This window comes from Lytechinus variegatus, chromosome 3 (genome assembly GCF_018143015.1).
Source record: "Lytechinus variegatus isolate NC3 chromosome 3, Lvar_3.0, whole genome shotgun sequence".
Taxonomy (NCBI): domain Eukaryota; kingdom Metazoa; phylum Echinodermata; class Echinoidea; order Temnopleuroida; family Toxopneustidae; genus Lytechinus; species Lytechinus variegatus.
Genome location: NC_054742.1, coordinates 65044942 through 65072291, shown reverse-complemented (window position 1 = coordinate 65072291; position 27350 = coordinate 65044942). Strand labels below are relative to the sequence as shown.

At 36.4% G+C, this 27350-nt stretch overlaps 2 protein-coding genes across 3 annotated transcripts; one reads left to right on the top strand and one right to left on the bottom strand.

Annotated features, from left to right (window-relative positions):
* The first annotated feature begins 2136 nt into the window (after positions 1-2136).
* On the top strand, positions 2137-12859 carry LOC121411677 (THAP domain-containing protein 10-like). Its single transcript, XM_041604499.1, has 5 exons — positions 2137-2202; positions 5741-5946; positions 8668-9002; positions 11847-11962; positions 12646-12859. Exons 2-4 carry the CDS (start codon positions 5788-5790, stop codon positions 11848-11850), a joined length of 498 nt encoding a protein of 165 aa, XP_041460433.1. The 5' UTR covers positions 2137-2202; positions 5741-5787; the 3' UTR covers positions 11851-11962; positions 12646-12859.
* Positions 12860-13262: 403 nt separating this feature from the next.
* On the bottom strand, positions 13263-26870 carry LOC121411676. 2 transcript variants are annotated; one of them, XR_005969522.1, is made up of 3 exons: positions 26760-26870; positions 16520-16733; positions 13263-15362 (listed from the first exon to the last, which is right to left on the bottom strand). XR_005969522.1 is itself a non-coding variant. In XM_041604498.1 (3 exons), the coding sequence occupies exons 1-3, from the start codon at positions 24519-24521 to the stop codon at positions 15179-15181; spliced, it is 405 nt and encodes a 134-aa protein (XP_041460432.1). In that variant the 5' UTR covers positions 24522-24646; the 3' UTR covers positions 13263-15178. The 2 variants fall into 2 exon arrangements, 1 of the variants encoding a protein (XP_041460432.1); XM_041604498.1 differs by lacking the exon at positions 26760-26870 and adding an exon at positions 24515-24646.
* Between the last annotated feature and the right edge of the window lie 480 nt (positions 26871-27350).

Genomic DNA, 27350 nt, shown 5'->3' with positions numbered 1-27350 from the left:
AAAGATAAGATTTTAAAAAAATGGTCCCCAGATTTTTTTTTTTGGGGGGGGTTTGCAACCCCCCTCTAGATCTGTTTCTGCATGTAATGAACCCTTGACTATGAGTTGGACTTGTCCGTAGACTCTAATGTTAGAGTCGAGGCCTATCTCGGCTCGGGCCCAAAGATGCGCCACCGCGCACAGAAAAATCATGTGGTATGGACACCAGAAGTGAGAATGAGATCCCATGCGCGACCCACTGACTTAGATATCCACTGCCAAAACGGTTCATGGTACAGGGTATAGGGCAAGTCCAAGAAAAGGTCACCCTATAAGGTAAAATTTTATCTCCAATTTAAGAAGTTATCTTTGGAGGGGTAAGAAAGCCTATCGCCTGTTGTGGTAGCCTAAGTATGTTTGGCCTAGGTCCTAGCCCCACTCATTACTAGTACAAGTTTAGTTACTTTGAGCGATGTTTGTGCCGGCTCCACTTCACCACCACTACTATAAAACGCTCCATCTGGCTGAACATCGTGTCCGTTAAGTCGATCTGATATTCCGAGTGACAAAGGTGGGATTTTATGGGGAAATATAAAACTCATGGAACATCACGATCTTTAAAAACAAAATATAGGAGGGGGTCCAGTGTCCGGACATGTTATCTTTTGGTTACACTTCGTAATTCAGAAGGTTCGTAATTCCAAAACATGTGAATTCATTATTGCCTGAACCACAATGTTCGTTAAATCGAAAAAGGGTTCGTTAATCCGAACATTTGTGGCGTAATTCCGAAGGTTCGTTAATCCGAAAAGGAATAATGAGTGATAATTCCGAAGGTTCGTTAGTCCGAAAACGAAATGAGGTTCGTTAATCCGAAAACGAAATGAGGTTCGTTAATCCGAAACATACTAAATGAACAACGAACCTCATTTTTTTTTCGGACTAACGAACCTTCGGAATTATGACTCTCATTATTCCTTTTCGGATTAACGAACCTTTGGAACAACGAACGTCATTTCAATTTTTGGATCGTCCGACCTTCGGAACAACGAACCTTATTTCGCTTTCAGATTAACGAACCTCCGGAATATCCAAACCTTCGGAATAACGAAGCTTCGGAATTATGAATGTAAACAATCTTTTTGAAGCCTTCCTTTTTGTCTTTGGATTACACTAAAAATATGAATTCAATACTTGTAATCATCTTCTATTTTGTTCTTTATATTTCCCAACATTTTGTACTAAAATTTGATGAAACTTCGCTTCTAACTTTTTTCAAATGACTTTCTAACATTGATCGTGTGGACACACAACCTGTACGGACACACAACAACTGAGTGACCTGAAACTCAGGCAGGACGTTTAGCAATACTTGATTAACCTTATGCCCAAATTTCATGAACTAGGTTCTAAGTTTTCATTTAAAAAACACAACCTTTTGTTAAGATTTGGTGTTGATGCCGCCACCGTCAGAAAAACAGCGCCTATAATATAATTTTACTCTCCTATGCAGGTGAAACAAAACGGAAGGAAAGAAGGGAAAACACAAATTTTGCGCATTTTCATGTATTTATTTTCAATAGTCTCGGCAGTGCAGCCGTCCTTGCATGGTAACTATTATATAAAGATTATCCAGCAGCTTGCAAAGGAAAGTCAGTTTCAAAGTAATTTCTTCAGTGCACAGATGAGGCGAGGGGGTCTTCGGGCGCTTGCCCCCTCTCCTCTCCTACAAAAATAAATTATGACCAAGAAAGTAGAAAAGAAAATGGTGAAATATATTTTTTCTGAATATTATGCTTTCATTGGATATTTATAAAGTTAAATATTTTTATTTTTTTTGCTCGCTCACAAAAAAAAGATCTGCCCAATTATTCATATCTAGCCCCTTCAAAACTTTGGCTCACTTCGCCACTGATTTGTTTCATCACACTTCTATGCAAATACTTACGCCTATAGAATAGAATACATTATATCCTACATAGAGTAAATCATGTATAGTACTATTGGTTCAAGTAGCATCATGTGACCGAATATCAACTCTGACGTCATACCTCGATATATTTTTGGATACTAGTATATCGAGGTCTGACATCATTTCACAAAACTGGATCTAGCTAAACTCTCAGGCACACCGGCCAGCGCCGCTCTCTTCCGGGCAAGTCCAGCGATGTGTCGGCACAGGCACTGATCTGCGTTCTGCTGAGCACGATGGCTCAGAGAAAAGTAGGTAATTCAACTCAAGTAACCGGACTTTGCAAGCTCATCACATAGATTTTGGTTATAAATTATAAAAAAGTTGGATAAAAAACAAATATATCAGGCGTTTCATTCGAAAGCATAGTGGGAATTATTAATCCTCGGTTGGACTGGCAAAACTACTATATTTCCCTCGGGCTTCGCCCCTCAGGAAGTGATTGTCAGACCAACCTCAGATAAATAATTCAACTATACTTTCTCAAAGCCTGATATATTTGTTTACTATTTCTCATAATTCCATATGGCTTTGTGTAATTATTTGTGTCCTGAATACTTCATTAATATGAAATTTTATTCAGAATCACAAAAACTGCAAGCTCTCTTTTTCTCCTAATAATCAGAGACAAAAGAGCCCAAGATTTTGAGGGAGTCAGATGTGTCATATCAGGCAAAATTCAATAGAAGTTGTGAGCGAGCAAGCTTTTCATTAAAAAAAATCACATTTTGTAGCTTGACATAAAAATATTCAGAAAATGTTATATTTCATTTTTCTTTCCCTTTTTTTTTTGGGGGGGGGAGAGCATCCCAAGCCTCCCCCCATCTATGCACCTCTGTCTAGTGTCTATATTACTGTTATATTGTTATTTCAAGACTAATTTTCATAGAAACGATTGGTTCAGAAAAAATATTAAACACATGCAGCCTTTCATGGAAAGTTCCCCCGGTTGTCCCGAAAAGGTGTGTTTTGTTTGACTTTCCTCCTCAACCCACCCATTCGAGAAAAGCTCTCGCGGCATATCTCAACGTCCGTATGACATATTTGTCCTGCCCACCAGAGGTGAAGGCGAGACTAAGGGATCCAAATGTCGTCTGTCCGTCCGTCACAAACCTGTAATGACACATAACTCCACAACCGTAAGTCGCTTAAACCAAACATGGATGGTAGATGGACCTGGGTGACCTGCATGTTGAGCTGCAGTCAGAGGTCACATGGTAAGGTCAAAGGTCATTTTCAGGTCAACGTTAAAGTTTACATGCAACACTTTTATGACACCTAACTCCACAACCGTAAGTCGCTTTTCAACCAAACTTGGATGGTAGATGGACTTGGGGACCTGCATGTTATGCTGCAGTCTGAGGTCATATGGTAAGGTCAAAGGTCATTTTCAGGTCAACGTTACAGTTCACATGCAAGACTCTATGACACCTAACTCCGCAACCGTAAGTCACATTTCAACCAAACTTGGATTGTTGGATAGACATGGGGACGTGCATGTTATGCTGCAGTCAGAGGTCACATGGTAAGTAAAATATCATTTACAGGTTAAAGTTTACATGCAAGACTCTCTTATGACACCTAACTCCGCAACCATAAGTCACTTTTCAATCAAACATGATGGTCGATGGACTTGGGGGACCTGCATGTTATGCTAAAGTCAGAGGTCACATGGTAAGGTCGAAGGTTATTTTCAGGTCAACGTAAAGTTTACATGCAACACTTTTATGACACCTAACTCCACAACCCGTAATCGCTTTTCAACCAAACATGGACAGTAGATGGACTTGGGGGACCTGCACATGTACGCTGAAGTGGAGGTCACATGATAAGTTCAAAGGTCATTTTCCAGGTCAACGTCAAAGTTTACATCAAGACTCTTATGAAAACTAACTCCGCAACCGTAAGTCACTTTTCAACCAAACTTGATTTTGGCTAGACTTGGGGGACGTGCATGTTATGCTGCAGTCGGAGTCACATGGAAAGGTCAAAGGTCATTTACAGTTAAAGTTTACATGCAAGACCTCTCTTATGACACCTAACTCCGCAATCCGTAAGTCACTTTTTTCAACCAAACTTGGATGGTAGATGGACTTGGGGGACCTGCATGTTATGCTGCAGTCAGAGGTCACATGGAAAGGTCAAAGGTCATTTCAGGTTAAAGTTTACATGCAAGACTCTCTTATGACACCTAACACCAGCAACCGTAAGTCACTTTTCAACCAACCTTGCAACTTATGCTGCAGTCGGATGTCACATGGTAAGGTCAAAGGTCATTTTCAGGTCAATAATAAAGTTTACGTGCAAGGCTTGTATGACAAGTGTTATTCCATCCCAGTAATTTCACAATGAAGTTTTCGATATAAATTCTTGCGTGCCCTCGCAAATCACAATATTTCTGGTTATTTTCATAAGTGGGCGAGACAAAAATTGCTTTTGCCTTGTTTTTTAGTCATGTTCAAAATGAATTAGTGATGATTTCATTTTTCTCGGCATTTTAATCCCCAAGTCTGCATGGTTTAATTATGTTTGATGCATGTTTTGCCTTTAGTAGACAGCTGGCAGCCCTCTGTCTCGAGGAGTATTTTATATCTTTTTCTGTATTTGGTGAGTGAAGCCAACGAAATTCAGCTGAACAACCAACATAAAGGCATGGTCACACCGGCCGAGCGTTGTTGGAGCGGTAGGGAAAGAGGGTAGAATTTTTCTCTCAAAATGGGGGAAAAATCGAAAACAAAAAAACAAATCGAACTTGAAAATGGTAAACGGTAGCGAGCGGTGATGATTTTTTTTCTCTCCGCTCCACGACCGCTCCAACAACGCTCGGCCAGATGCCTTTACACTTAAGGGGAATCCAGCCTTGGTCATAAAATATAGTGTTGGAAAGGAGAAAATTAGATAAAACAGAATGGTGAAAGTTTGAAAGAAATCGGACCAGCAATAAGAAAGTTATGGCTGCTTTAAAATTGAAATCCCTATGATTATGTAGATTTCAAAGTGGCAACTGGGTAAGTAAATTATGACAAGAGGCAAGGACAACTTTCCCATAGGCCATGTACTTAATTATCAGGGATTTGTGTTTTTCTCCTAACTGCCCTTCCCCTGGGGCAGTAATCTAAATATAACCCTGGTAGTATATTGTTTTATGTCCTCATGTGAAAGAAAAATAAAAATTTGAAGTAAAACATTTGAAAAAATGACATATTAGCCATTTTATGTATTGGAGTACATGGAAGAGTAGTCCTTGCCTTACATCACTGTGACATCACATATGTGGCCAATTTGCAGTCTCGTGGATCTAGGGATTACCAATATTCACAACTTTAAAAAATAACTTTCTTATTATTTGTCAGATAGTGTTCAAACTTTCACCTATCAACTTGACTGATTTTTCTTATTCCCCTAAGAACAAGTTTTTATTTGGGTTGGATTCCCCTTTAACAGAGACCGAAGCTTTAGTTCTAGTTTTGGCTCTGCTATTTTTTGATTGGATGTATTTCCTGATTTATCACAATAATTGCAAGTTTTATCATAATTTAACTTTTTGAAAATTATGCTATTATGTGATTAAGGCTACATCTCTTGTACTTTCTACCGATAGTCTCAATATAACGTTATTAATGGATTATTTCTTGTTAAAAATCCTAAAGATAGGAACTAACTCTGTGGTTGGTAGATAAATATGACTCACTTGTCCAGGTGTTGATAAACGGGCCGCTGCTGAGTAGGCCTAGAGTTTTCTTAATTATATATAATTGATTTCATGACATGTGTTTACATTTGCTGCAGATTCCCATTCAGCCGTTGGACTGAACTGGTACTGTAACACAGTATGGATGGTCAATATGAAGCAAGCTTCATCGAATTCCTCCAAGAGCTCTGTACTCTGTTCTGATCATTTTGAAGATGCTTGCTTTGACAGGACTGGGCAAACGATTCGTCTAAGACAGGATGCTGTCCCAACCACATTTAATTTGCCGCCTCGTCATCAGAAGGTACAGTAGATCTATATCATACGTGTTTTAAAGAAATATAATCTCTGTATTATCTATCTACCTTTGGTTTGACAGAACAATGTTTGAATATTCCATTCTCAGTAGCCAAAGAGAAATGAAAATTATCCTATTCGTTAGGGTCACCATGGACCTCGGCCTATACTGTGTACCAGGGGATGTGTATTTTAAGTTAACGCTTACTAAATGATCAAACAAATTAAAAATTTGGTTTAGCCCTACATAATTAGCATGAGCTTCTTTGAAATTGCAAAGCTAAGGGTGTATTGCTGATTTTTCATAATTTATTAAAATTCATTTTTGATAAATTATTTTATGCATAAATAGAGAATTCTCCCAATACAAATATCTATGACCAAGGAAAAAAGTGGAAAGAAAAATAACAGAAAACATAGAAAGTGAAATATGATATTATTCTGAATATATTCAAAATCACAAAATTGGTTATTTTCGTAAAACCACAAATTTTTGTTTGCTGGCTTAAAAACTTTTCAATGCATTTTACCTGCACTCCATATCTTTCTCCTTCAAAATTGACACAAAACACCATTGCCATTGAAAGACATGAATATTTTCTGTTTGTCCTGTCAAGCACATAATTAAAACTTGGTGAAGGATTCAATGACCCCTTGAAAATAGGTATCATGTCTTTTTTAGGTAATCTGTACATAAGTGAGGGGGTCTTCATTCAAACCTATGAAAGGGGGGAAAAATAAAAAAAAAATTGAAAATAATATATAAATTGTAATTCAAAGGATATTTTTGGGAATTTTGCTACAAATTTTTTTTTAATTTTTAATTGCAATATCTTCTTTTCTGGGTTGTCATTATTTGGAGAAATTTCTTTTTTATTTATTAAATAGGGGGATTTTGAAAGGAGTTATTTGTATATTTGTATTTGTTATTTATGGTATTTTGTTTCAAATTGGTTTGAATGATTACATTATATGCATGTTTACTTATTTATGAAGGTGGTTATTTTGGAAAAAGTTGAAATATTATATATAGGATTGGTAATTTGAGTTTTGTTAATATAAAATGTTAAGCTCAAAGCATGAATTTATTTTTTAAATGCCATTTCAAATAAGATCTTAGAGCATCTATTAATATCAAAATATAGATATAATATTTTGAGACAAAGCAAAGATTTTATAATTTTCAACCAATAAGTACAAGAATAATGATGCATTTGTCATTTATGATTTAAAATAGAATTTCCATTGGATTAGATTTGTAAGAAAAATAATGTTTTTGAGCAATTCTAGGTCCGACATGAACTCATACATTGTTGCATTACTGCGTATCCGGATGCCGCAAACTTGGTCCCTAAACTTCTGCGAGACTTGACCAACAAAAAAATATGAGGACATGTTTCTAACTGTGGAATTATTGCAAAACATGTGGAGGGGGCTTATTAAAGTGATGGTCCAGGCTGAAAATATTTATACATGTAGCTTAATAAATAGAGTAGAAGTCACTGAGCAAAATGCCAAAATTTCATCAAAATCAGATGACAAATAATCAAGTTATTGAATTTGATAGTTTATAACAATAGTTTGTGAAAACGGTCGTCATGAATATTCATTAGGTGGGCTGATGATGTCACATCTCAAATTGTTCTTTTGAATTTTATTATATGAAATTATGTTTATTAAATTTTATCCTCCAAGAACTAGAAAAATTGGATTGACAACTGATTTAGTACATTAGATATTAATTGCTGAAACTTATTTCATCATAATGGAGACACATCATTTACACATGTATGAAATAATGAAAAAATTATGATTTTATGAACCAAACGGAAAGTGGGGATGTGACATCATCCCACCTAATGAATATTCATGATATGACTATTTTCTCAAAATATTGCTAAACTTTAAACTTCAATAACTTTATTATTTGTTATCCGATTTTGATGACATTTTCAGCATATTGCTCAGTGGATTCTACTCTATGTATTAAGATATAAATATTTTCAGCCTGGACCATCCCTTTAAGACCCCCCCCCCTTCCTCCTTTGGGGCCAGATAGGGTTAATAAATCATCATGAATATTTAAACATGTTTATTTTGCTGCAAGTCCATTGAAAAGGATTCATTTCTAAACAAATATTATTCTAAATGTACTATTGAATATTAATTTGACAAATTTAAAGTCATTTTTTTCATTCTTGCATCTCGGTTTATTCAATTTTTCTTCTTTTTTTAATGTTTTTTTTTTTTATTCACTCTTCTCGTACAGAATGCACACAAACCAGGGAAACCCTCGAAAGAAAGTCATTTAGATTCAGCAAGCAACCTCCCAGATACTGCAAAGACACCTGTACCAAAGTCTTCAGCACCTTCCCTGGGACTACTACTCAATGCCAAAAATCTAAGAGGGTAAAGTGGAAGATAACAGCAACATATATCTAAATGGGGTATTGTACAGTATGATTGATCAACCAATGATACCAGTTGTATTCTGACATTTAAATCCATGTCCCTCTGACCAATGTTGTCAAATAAAAACCTTGCTTTGAGCATAACATCCTCAAGGTGGTCTGAAATTCTATTAGAAGGTACATGTAGTCTTCTGTGGAAGTTCATTTTATGCTTTGACTGCTAATCTACAAGTTTTATTATCAATATGCTAGTGTTCTGAAGTTGATGTGTTAATAATCAATTGTTTTAATGTTTTATTCTATTTAAAACATAATAGATGGAGACCAGCAGCATGGCAGCAGGAGCTAATGTTGGTCGTGATGAGGCATATACCACCATCAACAATGCTGCAATTGCAGTCACCACCACCAAGTCTGCTTCTGTCACTGCCATCACCATTGCCACCGCCATTACCAAGACCACTCCTGACACAAAGCCCCCAAGTCCTCAACTGACCAGATATTGCAGCTGGAGAAGGATATACCAGGAACTTCAAAGCCAGGGCTTGCCAGTCTCCTACAATAAGAAAAATGCCATGGGCCCATCTAATGAACTAGTAGTAGAATATTTGGCCACAGTTGTAGAAATGCAGAGACTAACATACTGCCACAGGTAAAAATCAATGTCAGATATGATGGATAGTCTTTGAAATATGGGTTGCAGAATGAATATCAGTAAAACCCATCATGATGTGCTATCTGATTTAACCCTAAAAGGCGGTGGGGGCCCAAAAATTTTCACGATAAATCCACAACGTGAAAGATTGTGCCGCGTCATTATAAAGCCTTTTTTAAAAAAGTTTATGAGTTTTCAGACAAAATTTGTGACACCTGGGTACCCGGTTCTGCAATTATGCAACATTGTGCATTGTGTAATTACACATGTCAGAATTGCACTAAAATGTGATTTCATGGACAAATCCAATGCAAAATCTGTTTCTAGCCAGAATTCATAATTGTATCATACCGGTTAATGTTTATTTTTACTGATTAAAATCAATTAATTTCATTGTGCTTATGATCAGAAAATTTTGTCAACAATATAAAAAAAGTAAAAAAAACAAAGAAATACTTAAGAAAGGAAAAAAATACATATGAAAGGTATTTGATATCAATTAATTTTTATGTGTCTGAACAAAAACTTCAAGGCTGTGTTTATAGATTTCCAGCCAAATTCTAATTTCATGCATGATTTAGTAAAATATATAATTCTAAATAATTTTAGAATGATCAAATATACAATTTTTTCATCTGTGGCAGGCATTTTGCATTTCTTCACAATTGCGCAATTAACGGTCAATCTTGAGGGCCCCCACTCCCCTTCCGCCCATCTTTCCTGCCTCCAAAATACCCTGGCAGTCTTATTAGGGTTAGATTAAGTCTACATTAAGCAAACATAAAATTCTTACAATTGAATTCAGTGGCGTAATGAGCCAAATATTTTGAGAGGGCTAAATATGGCGAATGGAACAAAAGTTCTCCAAAGAGAGCGAAGGGAGTGTGCAAAATTTTAGAACTTTTTAATACAGAAATCAAAATTTGGAAAGATTTTGACGTAATAATATCCAGTAAATACTCTCTATTTCACCCTTTCTCGTTCGCTTTCTACTTTTTCTCCTTTTCTTTCTTGGTCGTTAAACATTGGGGGGGGGGGCAGTCAGACCGCAGGTCCCTATGCTAATGAGCAAAAAGTCCAGATACATCCAAATCATCTCGTGGCTGAATCCTTGCAAAATCTTGTGATTCGTGAGATTTTCTTTCTCGAGTCTAAGAATTTACCTGTTTTAAAGAGAAATTCCAGTATTGGTAACGATCTCAAAATGACTTTTTACAGAATCTAATATAATGACCACCCAAGTGTCTGTATGAATAAAAAATATGTGCCAAAGGATTCTGGAAGAAATTGTGTAATTGCTGAGAAATAAGCAAAATAAGCTCATATTCCAGCAATAATAATACACTGTCCCACGTGTGCCTATCTGTGTTGGTGATCTTCAGTGTGAACATTTTTCAGCGTAGATTTCAAGATTTCACAAAGTTCAGTTTATGTAACTTTACCAAATCTAGATCCTCGATGATATACTGACAATTAAGCCAGACTTTCTCATGAAATCAGTGTTTACTGCAACTACTGGCATTACTTTTTAACCTCAAGTTAAATTAAATATTATTGCACTATCAGATAGAGTAAAAGTTACTCTTTCATATTGGTCATTTATTTTGTATACAATATTTTGTTAAATAAGTAAATTTCTGGCCTGAAAGTGTGCCTCAAAACTTAATTTTCTTCTTCCATTTTCTTTTGCACATTGTGCAAACTTTTTATTTTGAGCCTCAATGATATCCATATCACCATAAAGCTGAACTTCTTTTCTTTCTCACAATGCCACTCTTGATATGCGGCACCTTTTAATCGGGTCAAGATCACACTTTTCCCACTAAGGTACAATACGAGATTTCTGTAATTTTGTACTTGCATGAAATCCAGAGTTCTGATTGGCTGGATAAGGTTCACAGAACAACAGGCACAGGGTATTTGAGGAGATTACCACATGGGAAGTGTGACCTTCCTACGAACCATGGCACTGGAACCGTTGGAATTTGCCACTGGGTGGTCCATTTGACCAATCAGAATGCAGTATTCTTGTTTTCAAACTGCTTTATGTACTTGGCAAATGAAAAGTGTGATCTTGACCCGATTAAACCAATTCTTATTTTGAAACCTATATCGTTTCAAAGCATACATATTCAGCTTTATCATGATATAAAAATCATTTGGGCTCAAACACAAATAAAGTGTGAAAATAGCAACTTTTGTCAGGTGAAAATATTTATTTTATAGCATATTTTAGATCAAACTTTGAACCTATATTACAAAATCTTTGAATAAATCCAAACATATGACATGAAAGAATGATTCTTCTTCTTTACAATGGTACCAAATTCATGAAATTCGATGCACAGTTAGAGCAGCAATGACCGAATGAAAAGGTGTTATGGTCCGCGTCAAGCTCATTAAATATACAAAACATCTCAAGTCATGAATATCATTTGGATGAAAGAAGCCACTCTCTTGGGACCTGCAGTCTGACTGGGGGGCATGGCCCCCATCTATACATCAGTGATGGATTTAATACTTTTTGCATGTACGATGACGATGCTCGCTCTCTCTCACCCATCCTCACTATGTGTATATGTGTGTGCAAGATGAATTATGAGGAATAATTGCATGAAGTGACGTTTTTCAACCAGAGATTGATCCTTATGTATTACTTACTATTGCATTTTTGTTCATCATATTGACCCATCTTGACCCCTTTACCCCCCCCCCCTGACAAAAACCTAATAGTCAAATGAAGTTTCCTTTTCTTTTCTTTTGATATACATGTAATGTATTCATGTGAGAAAAAAAATATAGTGCCAAACATTTTTTGAAAATTTTAATTTATTCCTTCAGGTGAGGTTTTGTCCACAGTTCCAGAAGGACACAAAATAGTATCAGAAAGTCATGCCAGAATCAACAACTGAAGGGTTTGAAGAGCCAGATAAAGAGCCTAGAAATGTGATTTAAACGTAAGTTAAACTTATTTATAATTCTGATTCATTTTGGCATAGAAAGTAAGTCATAATAACAATTTGAATGATTTTTGTCTTCTTGATTTGCTCTTTGTCAGGAATCCAAATTTTAGAATTAAACTCTTAGTTTGAGGTGTTGATGATTTTTTTTTCAGCTGCAAAAGTAACAAACCAATATCAATCATTGGTCGATAATGTGACTTGCTTTCTCTTGCCAAATTGGTACATGTACATGTATATTCTGCATTTCTATAATGATTGACCCCACCACTAGCACATAAGATGCAACATGTCAAATAACTGTCAAACTCACTTCATCATGTATTTTATTATTAATATTTCATTAAAGGAGTAAAAGGACTCAGAAAGATTACCCGAAAAAGCTCACAGAATTTTTTTTACTGGTAGACCCTTTACATTCATTTGATGAATTGAGTTCATGCAAAATCAACTGAATGTTATGAGTACAAAATCCTGTTAATACACCTTACTGTGAGGCTATTCTGGTAGGTCATCCCGGACTGCCTGAGGATCTTGTCCATTTGGATAAATCTTGCAAAGTACCAAGAGTTGCCTCCACCCCCCCCCCCCCACACTATTAAGGGTTAACAATGAAATTGAAAATTAGGCATAAGTTTAGTATCTTGCTCATATGCATTATAAATTAATTACTATTTCAGGTACTTCAATCACATGCACAGTAGGAGCAAAAACAGCAGCAAACACACAGGAGATGTAACACTACATTGACCAACAGCAAAACACTACAGCAGCATCAACAATTTCTGCAGGAGATGCAAAAACCACACTGGCAACCTCAACAACATCAAGGTGTCCAACAAACACTCCGGGAACGTTAACAGCAACCACAGCTTCAGCTGGAGTTTCAACAAACACATCAGAAAAAAACCAACAGCAGCAAAAAAACACTTATGAATAATGAAATGAATCTAATTGAAACTCAAAAGCCAATGACGCAACATCTTTGACAAACTGAGACAATTATTCATTCTTTTACAGGATAAAGAAATACTTTTTTAAAGTGTAAATTTGCAGGAACACAATGGATGTTCCTATGTATCTATTTAATGAAATAAATTTGACTTTAATAAATTCAGTAAATTCAATTCAATAAATTTAGTGATTCAATAAATATCTACTTTTATTTGTCAATGAGTGAAAATACCTGTATTTTCTATTTAGAATGACAAAAAGCAATTTATCAATTCAATATCATCAAAAACTTTAGCAATATGGTTGTTAGGCCCTCCAAATTGTTGATATTTTGATGAAAAAGCCGTTTCTGCTGCAATATTTGACGCAACTCAAATAGATCAAATATTGTCGCAGAAATTGTCATTTGCCCCTGAAAGTATCTGCGGCAAATATTTGACGCAGCTCAAATAGCTGCATCAAATATTGCCGCAGAAATTGTCATTTGCCGCTGTTTTGAGATTTGCCGCAGAAAATGGAGTTGCCGCTGCGGCAAATGTTTTATGAAACGGGCCCCAGGTCAATCAAAATATTTTCGAATTCGTGCTGGTGAGCAACACGTTCACTCCCAGCGATAGGGACTTGTTTAAAAATGGCATAGGAAATATGCATTTTCTAAGTATGGTAAACTCAGTAGAATTTAGGTATTAAATTGTGAATGAACTATTGGTAGGTAAGACATGCGTAGAGGATTATTTGTCTTTATCCATTTCTATTTTCCACATTTTTCTTTTGTTTGACTTTATTTTCTAGGGGGAAGCCCCACTCCCCCATTCCTGTGGATGCCAATTGGTTGGGGGCTTGGAATAGTGCAAGTTAAAAGGGTGAACCTGAACTTTATAGATATCAAGAGAGAAAGAATTGGAAAGTTAAAATGAATAAAAACAAAGATGGAGAGAGTGAGAAAGATGGTGGACTTTCAAGGGGCATTAAAAAATCTCATATTAAAACATCATTTTTGTTTTTGTAATTATTCTATTTACCCAGGGTCAGTCAAAATATTAGCATCCACAGGAGGGTGGGATCCTTCCCGCCTTAAAACTGAAATCTAAAGAAAAGTGTAGAAATGGATAAAAGACAAAGATCCTCTGCGCATGATTTACCAGCAAATGCAGCTCATTCAGAATTTAACTCTTAGAGCACCTAAATTGTACTATAGGCCTACAATATGTGTTTACCATGCTTAGGAAACACATATTTCCTAAGCTATTTTAAAACGAGTCCTACTGCTCGGAAGTGAACAAGTTGCTTCCTTACTCATATTCAAGAACGTTTTGACTAACCTCCTTTTTTAATTGGTTGCTTTGCTCCCTCACATACCCAACAATTTGTTGTCCTCTACATTTCTTCTGCTTGGTCACTTCGCTCCCTCTTACATATTCCTCAAATCTCTTGCCCCTGCATTTTCCTTCTGTCATTTTGCTCTCTCGCATATATCCCCCCCCCCACAAAATTCTGCTCTGTCGCATTCGCTCCCTCGCACATATCCCAAAATTGTTTTGCCCCACCCTGCATTTTTTTTCTGCTGACAGCCATGTCCTGCCCAACTCTCTCTCCAATACCTTGAAATGATGGGGGGGGGGGTAACTTTAGATATGAGAGTGACCGAACAATTGTAAATCAGTGAAATATTTGACTTTTCTTTTGATTAGTTAATATTTTCTGTGAGAGTGATTATTGCAAAGGATTATACCCCTTTCTGTACACAAAACATACCAGTATTTTGAGAAATAACAACAGAAAAAAGACCACATTCTTCCTGACTGTTCAAATCCTTAAAAAAAAAAATATGGTAATTTTTACTTTCTCAGGCATTCATCACAGGCTCCCCAATTCCTGTCTCTATTTCTCTATCACCCCCATTCTTAATTCATCTTTTTGTCTCTATCCAACAGCTCATTTATAACTGTGGCCTTGTTCTATCCTACATGTATTCTATTCTTCTGTCAGCTTGCCGTCATTCCTACTTTTCACAAACTTTTTTCTCTTCTGACATTCAAATCAGAATGAATATACTGTAAGACATCTTCAAATTCAATGAATTCATTTTTGTTACATGCCCAGTGATAAACGTTTTCATTGAGCTATTTTAAATAATCAGAATCCACACAGCGTAAATTTTTTGTTGTAAAGTTGTGCAAATCAATGTTTGTCCAAACTTAAAAGCAAGTAATGTATAAGGTAGGACTTCTGTGTGGTTTTCAGCCTCTTCTCCAAGTTTTAATACAGTCCATTATTGTTGTTGACTTCCACTTTACCCCTCTTGGACTTTCTGGTATTCAGTAGGAGTGGTCTTCGAGAAATTAAGGTGCTGAAGACTTTGGCACTGGTGTCTTTGCAGTATCTGGGAGGTTGTTTGCTGAATCGAAAAGTCTTTTGGGAAATACCTTGGTTTGGGTGAATTCTGTAGGAGACGAATTAATAAAAAAAATAAGAAAAACAATATTGAACAAAAACAGATACAAGAATGAAAAGATAACTATTCAAAGATAATTTTTCAATCAAATATTCGATTATCCATGAAGAACAATATTCGTTTAGAAATCAAACCTTTTGCAGTGACTTGCAACAAGATAATTTTTTTAAAAATATACATGATATATATAACCCTATCTAGCCCCGGGGGGGGGGGGCTTAATAAACTCCCCTCCCCATCCACATTTTTCATGATAAGTCCACAATGAGAAATGAGGTACCATGATTACTTTTTGGTCAATTCTGCAGAGCTTTTGAGATACACCGGATATTCAGTTACGCAACATTTTATGAGTTTATGTCGGACCAAAAATTGCTCAAAAATATTATTTTGTATACACATTTAATCCAATGGAAATTCTATTTTCAGTCATAATTGACAAATTTATCATTATTCTTGCACTTATTGGTTGAAAATAATCAAATCTTTGCTTTTTATAATCAGAATAGTGCCATGAACAGATCCCATTAAAAAAACTATAAAATACATAAGGCCCCAAAACAAAGAAATACATATGGAATTATAGAAACAATAAAATACATAAGATTAGAAATGTCATTTACCATTTATTTTTGAGCAACTTTGTTAGAAATCATAGAATTTCGGGAATTCTTTAGAGATTAACCTTTAAAACAAAGAATTCTCTATTACGCATAAATTAGCATTACTAATTTATTAACAATAAATAATTTATTAACAATAAATTTTAATGAATTCTGTAACCTTTAGTTCCATGCTTGCAGATTACATTGATGTTGATGTGTGCATTGGTTTTCGTTTTGATCAGAGGCAAGATCTGAAGAGGGGGACCAAAAAAGCCCACCTCCCCCTCCCTGGCTATGCAATCTCAAAGTAGCCCAGGATTATGAGTTAAACCAAATTTTAAAAAATATATTTATTTAGTAGTTTACTGTAAATACACAGTATAGGCCCCGGTCCATGGTTATCCTCCTGATTAGGATAATTTTCATCTCTATTTTGCTACTGAAAATTGAATAATTAAAGCAATGTTCTATCAAAACAAAGGTAGATAAAACAGAATATATATTTCTTTAGAACGCATGTATGATATAGATCCACTGTACCTTCTGAAGACGAGGCGGGAAATCAAATATGGTTGGGACAGCATCCTGTTTAAGACGTATCGTCTGCCCAGGTCAAAGCAAGCATCTTCAAAATGATCAGAACAGAGTACAGAGCTCTTGGAGGAATTCAATGAAGCTCGCTTCATATTGACCATCCTTACTGTGTTACAGTTCCGGTCTTGGTACCGGTTCAGTCCAATGGCTGAATGGGAATCTGCAGCAAATGTAAACACATGTCATAGAATCAATTACACATAATTAAGAAAGTTTGACGTGTCCAAAGGAAACAGATGCCCCCGCAGAATTGTAGTACAAAATGTTTTTTTATTGTTTTATGATGCAATTTTCTGTAAATCAATTAAACTATACACTAAATAAAATAAGATTTCAGTTCTTGATGTTTTAATTTAATACCACAATTTTGTTTATGAATTTTGAACAGAAAAGTTGATATTTCCCCCCAAATTACTAAATCATGGAAATTGAATGCCTACAAAAAAAAAACACTTTATAAGTAATATGACATTTCATTCCTAATACATGATTATATACGTGTTGTCCCTAGTGTCCTGAGTCTTGACAATCGAGGGGGGGGGGGGGGCGAGGAGAATTTGCACAATGGAAAAATTGATATACATTGGGTTTCAAAGCTTAATTTCATTTCGGGTAAATCAATATGCTTTATTTCATTTGAATCAATTATACCAATTTTAGGGCATAAAATACAAATTCAATTCAAACCTATAAATATAGCCCTTGAACTACTTATTTTTTTAATTCAGGAATTCTGATCAAATGTATATTAAAAACAATCAGTAGGCCTATATAATGTTTTTAACCCTTATGAGACTGGGGGCTGATTTACCCCCTTGTCATATTTTGCAATAAATCCACTGCACAATTTTTTTTACCGCATCACTCACAGACTTACAGCATCACTCACTCACTTTTCGAGTCTCGCGCAACTTTTGAGACCAAAATTGCGACCCCCTGGTATGTGTTTTCGAAATTACACAACATTTTGGAAGTGCATGCAGACCAAAAGTTGCTGGAAAAATGTGAATTTGCGTACAAATCTATGGAAATAGTGTTTTTAGCCATAATTCATAAATGTGCCATTATATTTCCTTTTACTGATTAAAATCAATTAATTTCAACTTTTTTACGGTCAAATATGGTCCCCGACTATTTCCATTGAAACAACAATAAACACATAAGAAAATAAGTGTGATGTTGAAATATATTGAGTCTGTGAACCAAAAGTGATCATTTCAGGGGCATTATTTAGTTAATTAGAGCAAACTTTTGATTTTACGCGTAAATTAGCAATGAGATTTAGGCAAAATTTGATTATAGTTTTTTAGAATATACCATGGGTAATGCGTTTGCCAATCATCGCTGTGATCCCATGATTGACTGCCCAGATCATAAAGCCCCCCCCCCCAGTCTTCTTAGGAAATGAAATAGCCCAGTCTATGTAGGTTACTGGTAATGTTTTTTTTTTTACTTTTTCATTTTTCTTATGTACAGATTTTCAAATTTATTACTAATAGAAATTTTCAGCAATTTCTGAAAATAATGATACAGATACAAATTTTGGCAATGACTCACATTGAGTTGTACATGAAATCAAGTTTTTAAGCAATTCGGAATCTGATAATATGCACTTGTGTATATCATAACTGCGTAACCATGCATGCATTCCAAAAATAGTCTTGAATGTTGTGTGGCCCTGCCATGTTTACGAATTTATTGTAGATAAAAGTGAGCTAATCACATAGATTTGTTTGTTAAAATGATATTCTTAATATTGATTGCTGTGCAAGATTGAACAGGGAGAAGAGGAACATGACAAAGCAATCAAGAAAGAGTAAAGGGGGAAGAGAAAGAGGATTTATTTATAACACACAAGTAAAAAAAATGTTTTTAAAACACACTGGTTAAAACGTGCCAACCCGGGCCCCAGTTAACGCGATCAGAAATCCATTCAATATGATTGAACTTAATATCATGCAGAAATCAATACGCATATAAATATAATCAAAAAAATAAATTTTGAACCAACTTGCATAATGAGCTGTGAACTTAGCCTGTATTTTGGTGACATCTACCTACACACCAAATTTTTAAAATCCATTGAATGTTTTTCAAGTTATTGCGCGGAAACCAAGGGGGGGGGCTGACAGGGGCAACACTTAATGCCCCCTCCGGGCTTCATCTGCAGGGGCATAAAAACTCTAGGCCTACTCATCAGCAGGGCCCGTTTCTCAACACCTGGACAAGTTAGTCCTATTTATCTACCAAACACAGAATTAGTTCCAAAATTACCCAAAAGGATTAACTAGAATCCATTAATATCATATTGATACTATTGGTGGAAAGTACATACCAGACGTAGCCTTAGTCACAAAATAGCAAATTTTCCAAAAGTTGCAAAAAATAGAGGCAAAATATGCTTAAAAAGTACTTAAACATGCAGACATGGGCATTAAATTTCTGAGGAAATGAAATTAACACTAATTCATATCATGATAAAAAAAATCACATGTAAGTGGACATTGAGATATTTATCCCAAGATATAAAATTTGAATAGTTTACGTAAGTAAACCATAAGGCTTTCTTCCTAACATGATGGTTTCTAGTGTTGCTGTTGGATGTTTGTGGTCTATATCATGGTTGTTCCACTTTCATGTTTGTCATTTTGCCTCCGACGAAGATTCTGCTAGGATCGAAAGCTTAGGCCCCCTTTTGACTCTCTAATTTACTCCATTGGCTCTTTTTTTTTTTAGATAAGCAGTTTTCAGCAGCTTCTTTTTGCCTTTAATATGATGATAATCAAACAGATTTTCAGGATTCCAAACATCATCAAAAAATATATTATCATGGATTGTTAAACTCTTTAGATACCTAAACGCACAATTTTATGAATGCTATGCGTATATTAGAGGAAGAATTTATTAAAATTTTGATAAGGGTCTGAAAACGAGTCCAATTATGGATGACCTGAAGTGGTAGAATCTTTGTCAATTCAATTATTTTACTACCTTAAATTAACACTTGTTATAATTTCTGTGCATTACAATTACTATTAAATGATTTATCCCACTTGTTTGCTATATAATTCATTTTTCTTTAAATTATTACGTAATAAAATTTTCAAATTTCGAGGCTCATTTGAATGTCACAGTCTATCCACATGATATCACTACATAAAGGACAAGTCCACTCCAACAAAAACTTTATTTGAATAAAAAGAGAAAAATTCAACAACCATAACACTGAAAATTTCATCAAAATTGCATGTAAAATAAGAAAGTTATGGCATTCTAAAGTTTCGCTTCATTTCACAAAACAGTTATGCACATCTCGGTCGATATGCAAATGAGAAACTGATGACATCACTCACTATTTCTTTTGTAATCTATTATATGAAATATGAATTATTTTATTTTTCTCGTCATTGTCATGTGAAATGAAGTGTCATTCCTCCCTGAACACGTGGAATTACATTATTTTAACATTTTGTGCTTCAGGCAAGGAGGTCCTAATTGTCAAATTTGTAAAAAATGAAATATTGTATAATTCAAACAATAAAAAAACAAAAGAAATAGTGAGTGACATCATCGACTCTCTCATTTGAATGTAACTGGCTCGTTAATATAACTATTTTGTTCAAAATAAGCGAAACTTTGAAATGTCATTAATTTATTATTTTACATCCGATTTTGATGAAATTTTCAGCATTGTGCTTGTCTGGTCTTTCTCCATTGATTCAAATCAACATTTTTTCTGAGGTGGACTTGATCCCTTAAGAAAGAAGTAAGTTATGACAGGTTTGGAGATGTCATAACTATTTGGTCAAGTTGTCCCCGATCTTGGCAAAGAGGGATTCGTGAAACAGTTCGCTAACAGGTAGCTAACTATTTCCAATTTAGTTAAGAAGTTAGAAGACTTAACGGTGTTGAGAAACGGCCCCAGTCTACGCAAGCAGAACCAAACAGAATCAGTTTGCCACACTCAAATTCCCAATTTGCACTCGCATCAATTATTTAGTTACGTACCTATCATTTTATGATCTAGTGCATAGAACAAATGACCATTTTTTTTAGGTCGGAATGTCAACAATTTTCAGCTCGTGCTTCGCATTCCCATTATTGAAATATGTACCATCCTCATGGTTAAACAGTCCTTAACAGGATCATGCTAGAACACTTATTAAAAATTATGTTCGTGCTTGGCATTCTCAGTAATTATCTAGAACACACACATCTTGTTCAGGATCACAAACGGTGCCTAGAATGTTAAATTTTCAGGACAAAATACATCCTAAATACATATATAAAAGTTCCAAAAAAAGTAAGAAAAAAAATTGCTTGCCTTTGCACTTTTTATATAAGGCCTACGTGATTATTTCATATTGATGTTATTTTATAAGAAACCAACTCGCATATTTAATGACCCAGTGTAGTGGTCCACCCGGATACCCCCAACCAGTAATTGGGAGGAGATACCTGCGGGTCACAGTTCTGTGTGCGCACCCTTGTAGGCGACCCAGATTGGCTGGCTCCTCCAATACGCCTTGGAATGTCTTTAACAGATATATGGCACTATATAAATGCTGTGCATCATCATCTACCAACACACCCAAATTTTAAAAAATCTGATGACTTTTGATAAGATATCGTGAGGAATCCAACTCGCATATTTAATGAGCTGTGATCTTTGACCAGCATATTCCGAATTCGAACTTAGCCTGTATTGGTATCATCTACCTACACACCCAAATTTGTTCAAATAAGTAGAATATTTCATAACTCATAAAAAAGACATTATCATGCGGAAACTAAATTGCATATTTAATGTGTTTTGACCTGCCGACTCCAAATTCAAACTTGGCCTGTACTATCAGAGGGTCGTGTGTTCGAATCCCGCCATGGACTAGCGTCCTTTGGCAAGGCGTTAATCCACTTTGCCACTCTCCACCAGGTGTTAAATGGGTACCTGGTAGGATGTGAAAGCCTATGTATAATGTAGTATGCCTAGCAATTGAGTCTTGGAACTCTTGTTGGAGTGCTCCCCAGGGAGTGGAGAAGGTGCATACATTGTACGCAGGCATACAAGGTTCTGATGACCGTGGTAATACTGAGTCTGGAAAGCGCTTAGTCTCTTAGAGACGTCGTTCCGATGCATTAAGCGCTATATAAATATGTGGAATATTATTATTATTATTACTATGGTGTCATCCACTCCTATGGTGTCACCCACTCCAAGCTGTGGGGAAGTTACACATTGATGCAGAGGTTCGAGCCCTGATCACGTCTTTCGGATTGTGACATTAAAGGTCGGTCCCAGACGTAAATAATCAAACCTGATTGATATACGTCTGTCAAAAACTCAAAATACACACACACACTCCTAGTACCAATGATTAATGTTAATGTTTGGACCTCATAGGCGACATTACCCAAAATATGGGTTGCCGGTTGGACAATGCTGTTCTGAATCTGATTTCAAACTCAAGACTTTGGTAAATGTACGCCTTAATACAAATTGGAGTTATGCGATATGACTTTCATTTGGTGGGAAGACATTTAATACTTTATAAAATTAGTTGAAATTAAAATGGATTATATTAATGCTCACTGTTGGTGAGCATTTCTACACGATCCCCCTATTGAGATTTATAGTAAATATTTTGGAATTATATTAGTTATGCGACCCCTCCCTCATGATGATCACAGCATTATTTGTAATGGGGATATATTTCGTTCATATTCTTGTCTCTTCTTTCTCTTTTTAGCCTTTTTTTTGCTTGTTAAAACCTTTTCATTTTTTTGGGGGGGGGCTTGCCAAATTTTATGTGGGTCAAAATTACATTCATTTTTTTAGTGACAATCTTATTTTTCATTTGTCAAATTTTACGCAAGACAAAATTACCTTCGATCATTATTACAGTTAAAACCTTTTTTTTAATTTTAATTTTTTTTTGGGGGGGGGTGCCAAATATAACATGGACAAAATGACTTTCCCTTTTCTTATTTATTTTTTTGGGGGGAGCTTGCCGAATATCACGCGAACGAAATGACTTTCATTTTTAGTGACCATCACTTTACGTGAGACAAAATGACCGGTTTTTTTTAAGTGAGAACCTTTTTTGGGAGTTGTCTAATTGTACTTGAGAAAATTCACCCCACCCCCCCCCCCCTACTTTGGAAAATCTTGGATTTACCTCTAGTTTTAATCATGATTAACCCTAAATAGACTGGGCTATTTCGATGCCTAAGAAGACTGGGGAGGGGGGCTGATTCAGCGCCCCCTTATGATCTCGGACGTCGATTGCGCGATCGCGACGAAAATTGGCACACATTACCCATGGCATAATCTACCAAATTATCACATCAAATTATGCAAAAAATCTCATGTTTCATTAATTATGCTAATTTTTGCGTAAAATCATTAGTTTGCTCTAATTAATAAAATAATGCCCCTGAAATGCTAATTTTTGTTTCACCTACTCTAGATAGGCATCTGATCAAATTTATTTTTAAAAAATTTCAACATCATGTTTATTTTCTTATGTATTCTATTGTTTTCTAAATTTCTTATGTATTTCATTGTTTTTCGACTTTGTTTTTCATTGTTTTTTCAATGGAAATTGTCAGGGACTTTATTTTGACCATGAAAAAGATAAAATAAATTGATCTTAAAGCAGTAAAAGGAAAAATAATAATACATTTATGAATTTTGGCTAAAACACTATTTGTATTGGATTTGTACACAAATTCACGTTTTTGAGTAATTTTGGGTCTGCATGCACGAACGAAATGTTGCGTAATTTCGAAACTGTGTACCCGGGGTCACAATTTTGGTCTCAAAAGTTGCGCGAGACTTGAAAGTAAAAAGTCAGCGAGCAACGCGGTCAAAAAGATTTGCGCGGCGGATTTATCACGAAAAATGTCGAGGGGGGGGCTGATTCAGTCTTTTTAGGGTTAAGATCATGCGTATACCACGGCAGAGGCGTAAACCGCTGCAGGGGCATGCAGGCTGGCCCTTGATCCCTAGTGGATTTCACCGGAAAAAAAATCCAGATAAGAGAAAAGAAAGAAAGAAAGAGAGAGGGGGGGGGAGAAAGGGAAGACTGGGAAATAAACGAAAAGGTCCCCCCAAAAAAAAGGAGGGGAAAAGAGAGAAGAAAAAGCGAAATCATTAAAGGGGTGTATATTATAACTTCATTTATAATTGTTTTTCCTTCTTTTATGGGGGGGGGTCAAAAAAATAAAACCTTAACGAAATGTTTTTCTATAATTACATTTAGGTCTACACTCGCGATTTAATAAAAAATAGTAGCCATCTATATACAAATGATGCGTTAGAGTGGGTCAGTAGGAACTCTGTGTACAAGGTAACCACATGCACACAGTTCCACTGACCCACGAAAGAAACCCATGCATCATCTGTTTTATAGAATGGAATTTTTTTTAATAAACCACAAAAATTAATGATTTACTGGATGCATGATAATTTCATGCGTCCGGTAAATTTAATTTACCGGACACATGATTTTTTTTACCGGACGCATGATTTATTTACTGGACGCATGATTTATTTACCGGATCGATGCATGAAAATTCCAAAATCTAATGCAGAGCGCAGACACTTTGATAACCCTGGACAACATAAATATGGGCTTAACTGGATAATGTTGCCACAAAGATATTGTTATACCCAAAATGCCAGATACAGCTTTGCATTGACTATATCTTGAGCAGTTGAGGCAGCCTCCGACCTCCAATACATGTAGCTGTGTGTGTATGCGGGCCGCGCCGGGGGCCAGCGCCTGCCTGGGCCTGCAGTGGATATTTCGCTGTGCACAGCCAGCCCAGGGCAGTATAGATCTAACGTTAGATCGTACATGTATGTCTGGACTTCTCAACTAACGAGTATGTGGGCAGTTTTAATCCCAATGACAATTACGGTACCGTATTTGTACTTACAGATCATTTTGCATCCTTTGATTCATTCTGCTTTGATCGAAATTCAAATTTTGACGTAAACAAGTGACGGTAACAGTACATGCGCGATGACATCACAATGACCTTTTCGGGCGATTGCTTGTTTACAGTGGATATCGTTGCGTTTTGATTATCGGGATATCGTTCATGCAGCCCAGTAAAATTTTTGCATTGCTCTCAACCAATCAGATTGCAGGGATTTTCTCATCCATTCTATAAAAAGTTTTAAAATTGCTAAAGATCCAGAGATATCAAAACCCACCTGCTGATTTAGCACTGGGGTACACAAGCCAGGGTTATGCCCAGTGCATGCCCCCCGAATGTTCTACGTACAACCAAGATATAAAAAAATGAAGGGAATTAAAGAAACCAAAATTAGGAAAAGTGTAAGGTAAGATATCTGTCTCAAATTTAGATTTGCACGAAAGGTTTTTTCTCGCTTGCTTCATTCGCTTGGAACATATAAAGCAACTTTATTCCCACGTGCCATATGTTTCGGCCTCTTTCTTTCTACTATTTCATTTTTTTTACTCATCATGCTCCTGCCACACAGGGGTTTGCCCTAATGCATGAACAATCATTAAAAAATATCATTTTCATACCATGTGACTGGGAATTTTTTGCTCTACCCCTCCCCCCTCCTCGATCCCTGTATCGATTTGACTTGACATGGGCCTATACCTGATGTATTCTGCTTCAATATAAAATCATAACGGATAGAACGCCTTGAATACAGGCCAAACAGCCTAACGACACACACACACACACATTGCCGTGTCACGTGACAATCAGTATTAAACGAGGATGTGTACAACCCTATGGCGACAAGGCTAGTCGCAAAAGTTGAGCAAGTTCTGGACGAATAGGCTTCAATACCCCAAGAAAAGAAGTAGTATCTAGGGACTAATTAAAAATAGTTTTCTTAATGGAGTTCCATGTTAAAATCTAGTAATTTAAGTCCAACTTTTAATTCGCGTGCACTCACTTTTTTAACACAGGAATTAATAGGCACGGTGCCTAGAGTGTCATCTACCAACACACCTAAATTAAAAAAAAAACAATCAAATATATTTCAATTTATTGCACTGAAACCAAGTGGGGGTGGGGGGGGGAGGCAGGCAAATCAATGGACAGATGGAACGCTTAATGCCCCCTCCGGACTTTGTCTGCGAGAGCATAATTACAGAGGAGCTGAATTTGAAGAGGGCCTGAATCAAGACTGAAACATCGCAATACGTGTAAGTGGAGTAGCCTAGGCTAGGGCACTCACACTAGTACGAGGCCCGGGGGGGGGGCACTCAGTATATAATGCATAGTGGGTATGTGCCGCGGAGGGGACCCCCATTTTTACACCCAAATTTCCGTTCCAAGCCAAGGCATAGCATTTTTGTCTTATTGAGAAAAAACAAAGAAAGCTGCTCCAAGGCAAAGCATTTTGTTCTTATCTAGAAAAAAGAAATTCGCTCCAAAGCTTCGCATATTTTTCGTTACCCATTCCGGTCGCATTGATCTGCTGCAATTTTGGTGAAAAGCGGCCACAGAGCGCTGTCCGACCATCGTCTCTGAGCGAGCGCACCCGGCGGAGGCTGCGCTAGCTGCATCACGGATGCCCGTTCCATAGGGATGCATACGCACGTACTCACACGCTGGCGATCGATCCGTTCCAACTTCCAAGGACCCCCATTTCACAAAATTTTAGTTCCAAACCCCGTTCCGAGGACCCTCCTTTTTACAATACTCCCGCTCCAAGCCCAAGGCCCCCGTTTTTGTCTCTCCTGCGGCACACCCCCACCACTTTTTTGTTCAAGTGCCCCGGCCCCGGGGTACGAGGTTAGTGAGGCTGGGTAAACTTGCGCAAGTTGCGGCCAAGTTGCGGCCAAGCCCGCCCAACATGCCCAAACTGTTGAATAAATTTGTTATTTCAAATTAAAAAAAAATATATTTGTCATCTGATTTCAATGAAATTTTCAGCATTTTGCTCTGTATGAATTTTACATTATTTGCTAAGTTCTAGGCCAAAATATCTTCAGCCTGTATAATTCCTCACCATTTTAGGTGTGCAGAAAAGACCAATCCCCCCCTTTGTCTGACTACAGTACACAAACTTGAATACATGGGACTATAATTTTTACAGTACACAGCTTCTTGCAAATGAAAGTAGCAGGTATGGCAACCACTACGATTTCCCATTTTGTTTTCAACGTAATTCAAACATAGCTGAACTTACGAATGCAATGTCCGTCCACATTCTACTAATTAGAGAAGTTGTTTGCAGCTCTTGTTGGCATGAATAACCATGATAACGTGAAATCTAAGCTAAACAGGAAGGTTCACCAACATGCCGACCTGTGAGTGTGACCGTCCCGCGGCCGGATATCGATCGATCGAAGATCGGCTTGAGCAAGGTGCAGCCAATCAGCGACGATCTCATATACCCTGCCAGAAAGAGGAGACAGAATTATTTTACATGGACGGAATTTTTTGTGATGTGACACAAAATCATTTCGTCGACGGAATTTTTTGTGATGTGACACAAAATCATTTCATCGACGGAATAGATATTCGCATCGCAACGAAATGAATTTTGAGGACGCAATTTTATTTCGTCTCGACGAAATTGATTATAAGTGTGACACAAAATAAATTTCGTATACGAAATCACACTGCATCATGACGAAATGAATTTCGTTGGAGTGAAACACAAATTTTCCTACAGAATTTTCCTTTGAACACTTGGGGTGCCATTTCGTTAGATCAAAATTCATTTCGTGTGTACGAAATAATTTTGTGGACGAAATTACATTTTGTCTCGACGAAA

Bases quoted from the DNA above. Each gene is read 5' to 3' on its own strand.
- LOC121411677 (XM_041604499.1), top strand. From the start codon at position 5,788: ATGGTCAATATGAAGCAAGCTTCATCGAATTCCTCCAAGAGCTCTGTA. The intron at 5,947-8,667 runs GTACAGTAGATC...AAAACATAATAG, and splicing joins TGCCGCCTCGTCATCAGAAG to ATGGAGACCAGCAGCATGGC.
- LOC121411676 (XM_041604498.1), bottom strand. The intron at 15,363-16,519 runs GTACAGTGGATC...CGTCTCCTACAG, and splicing joins TCCCGCCTCGTCTTCAGAAG to AATTCACCCAAACCAAGGTA.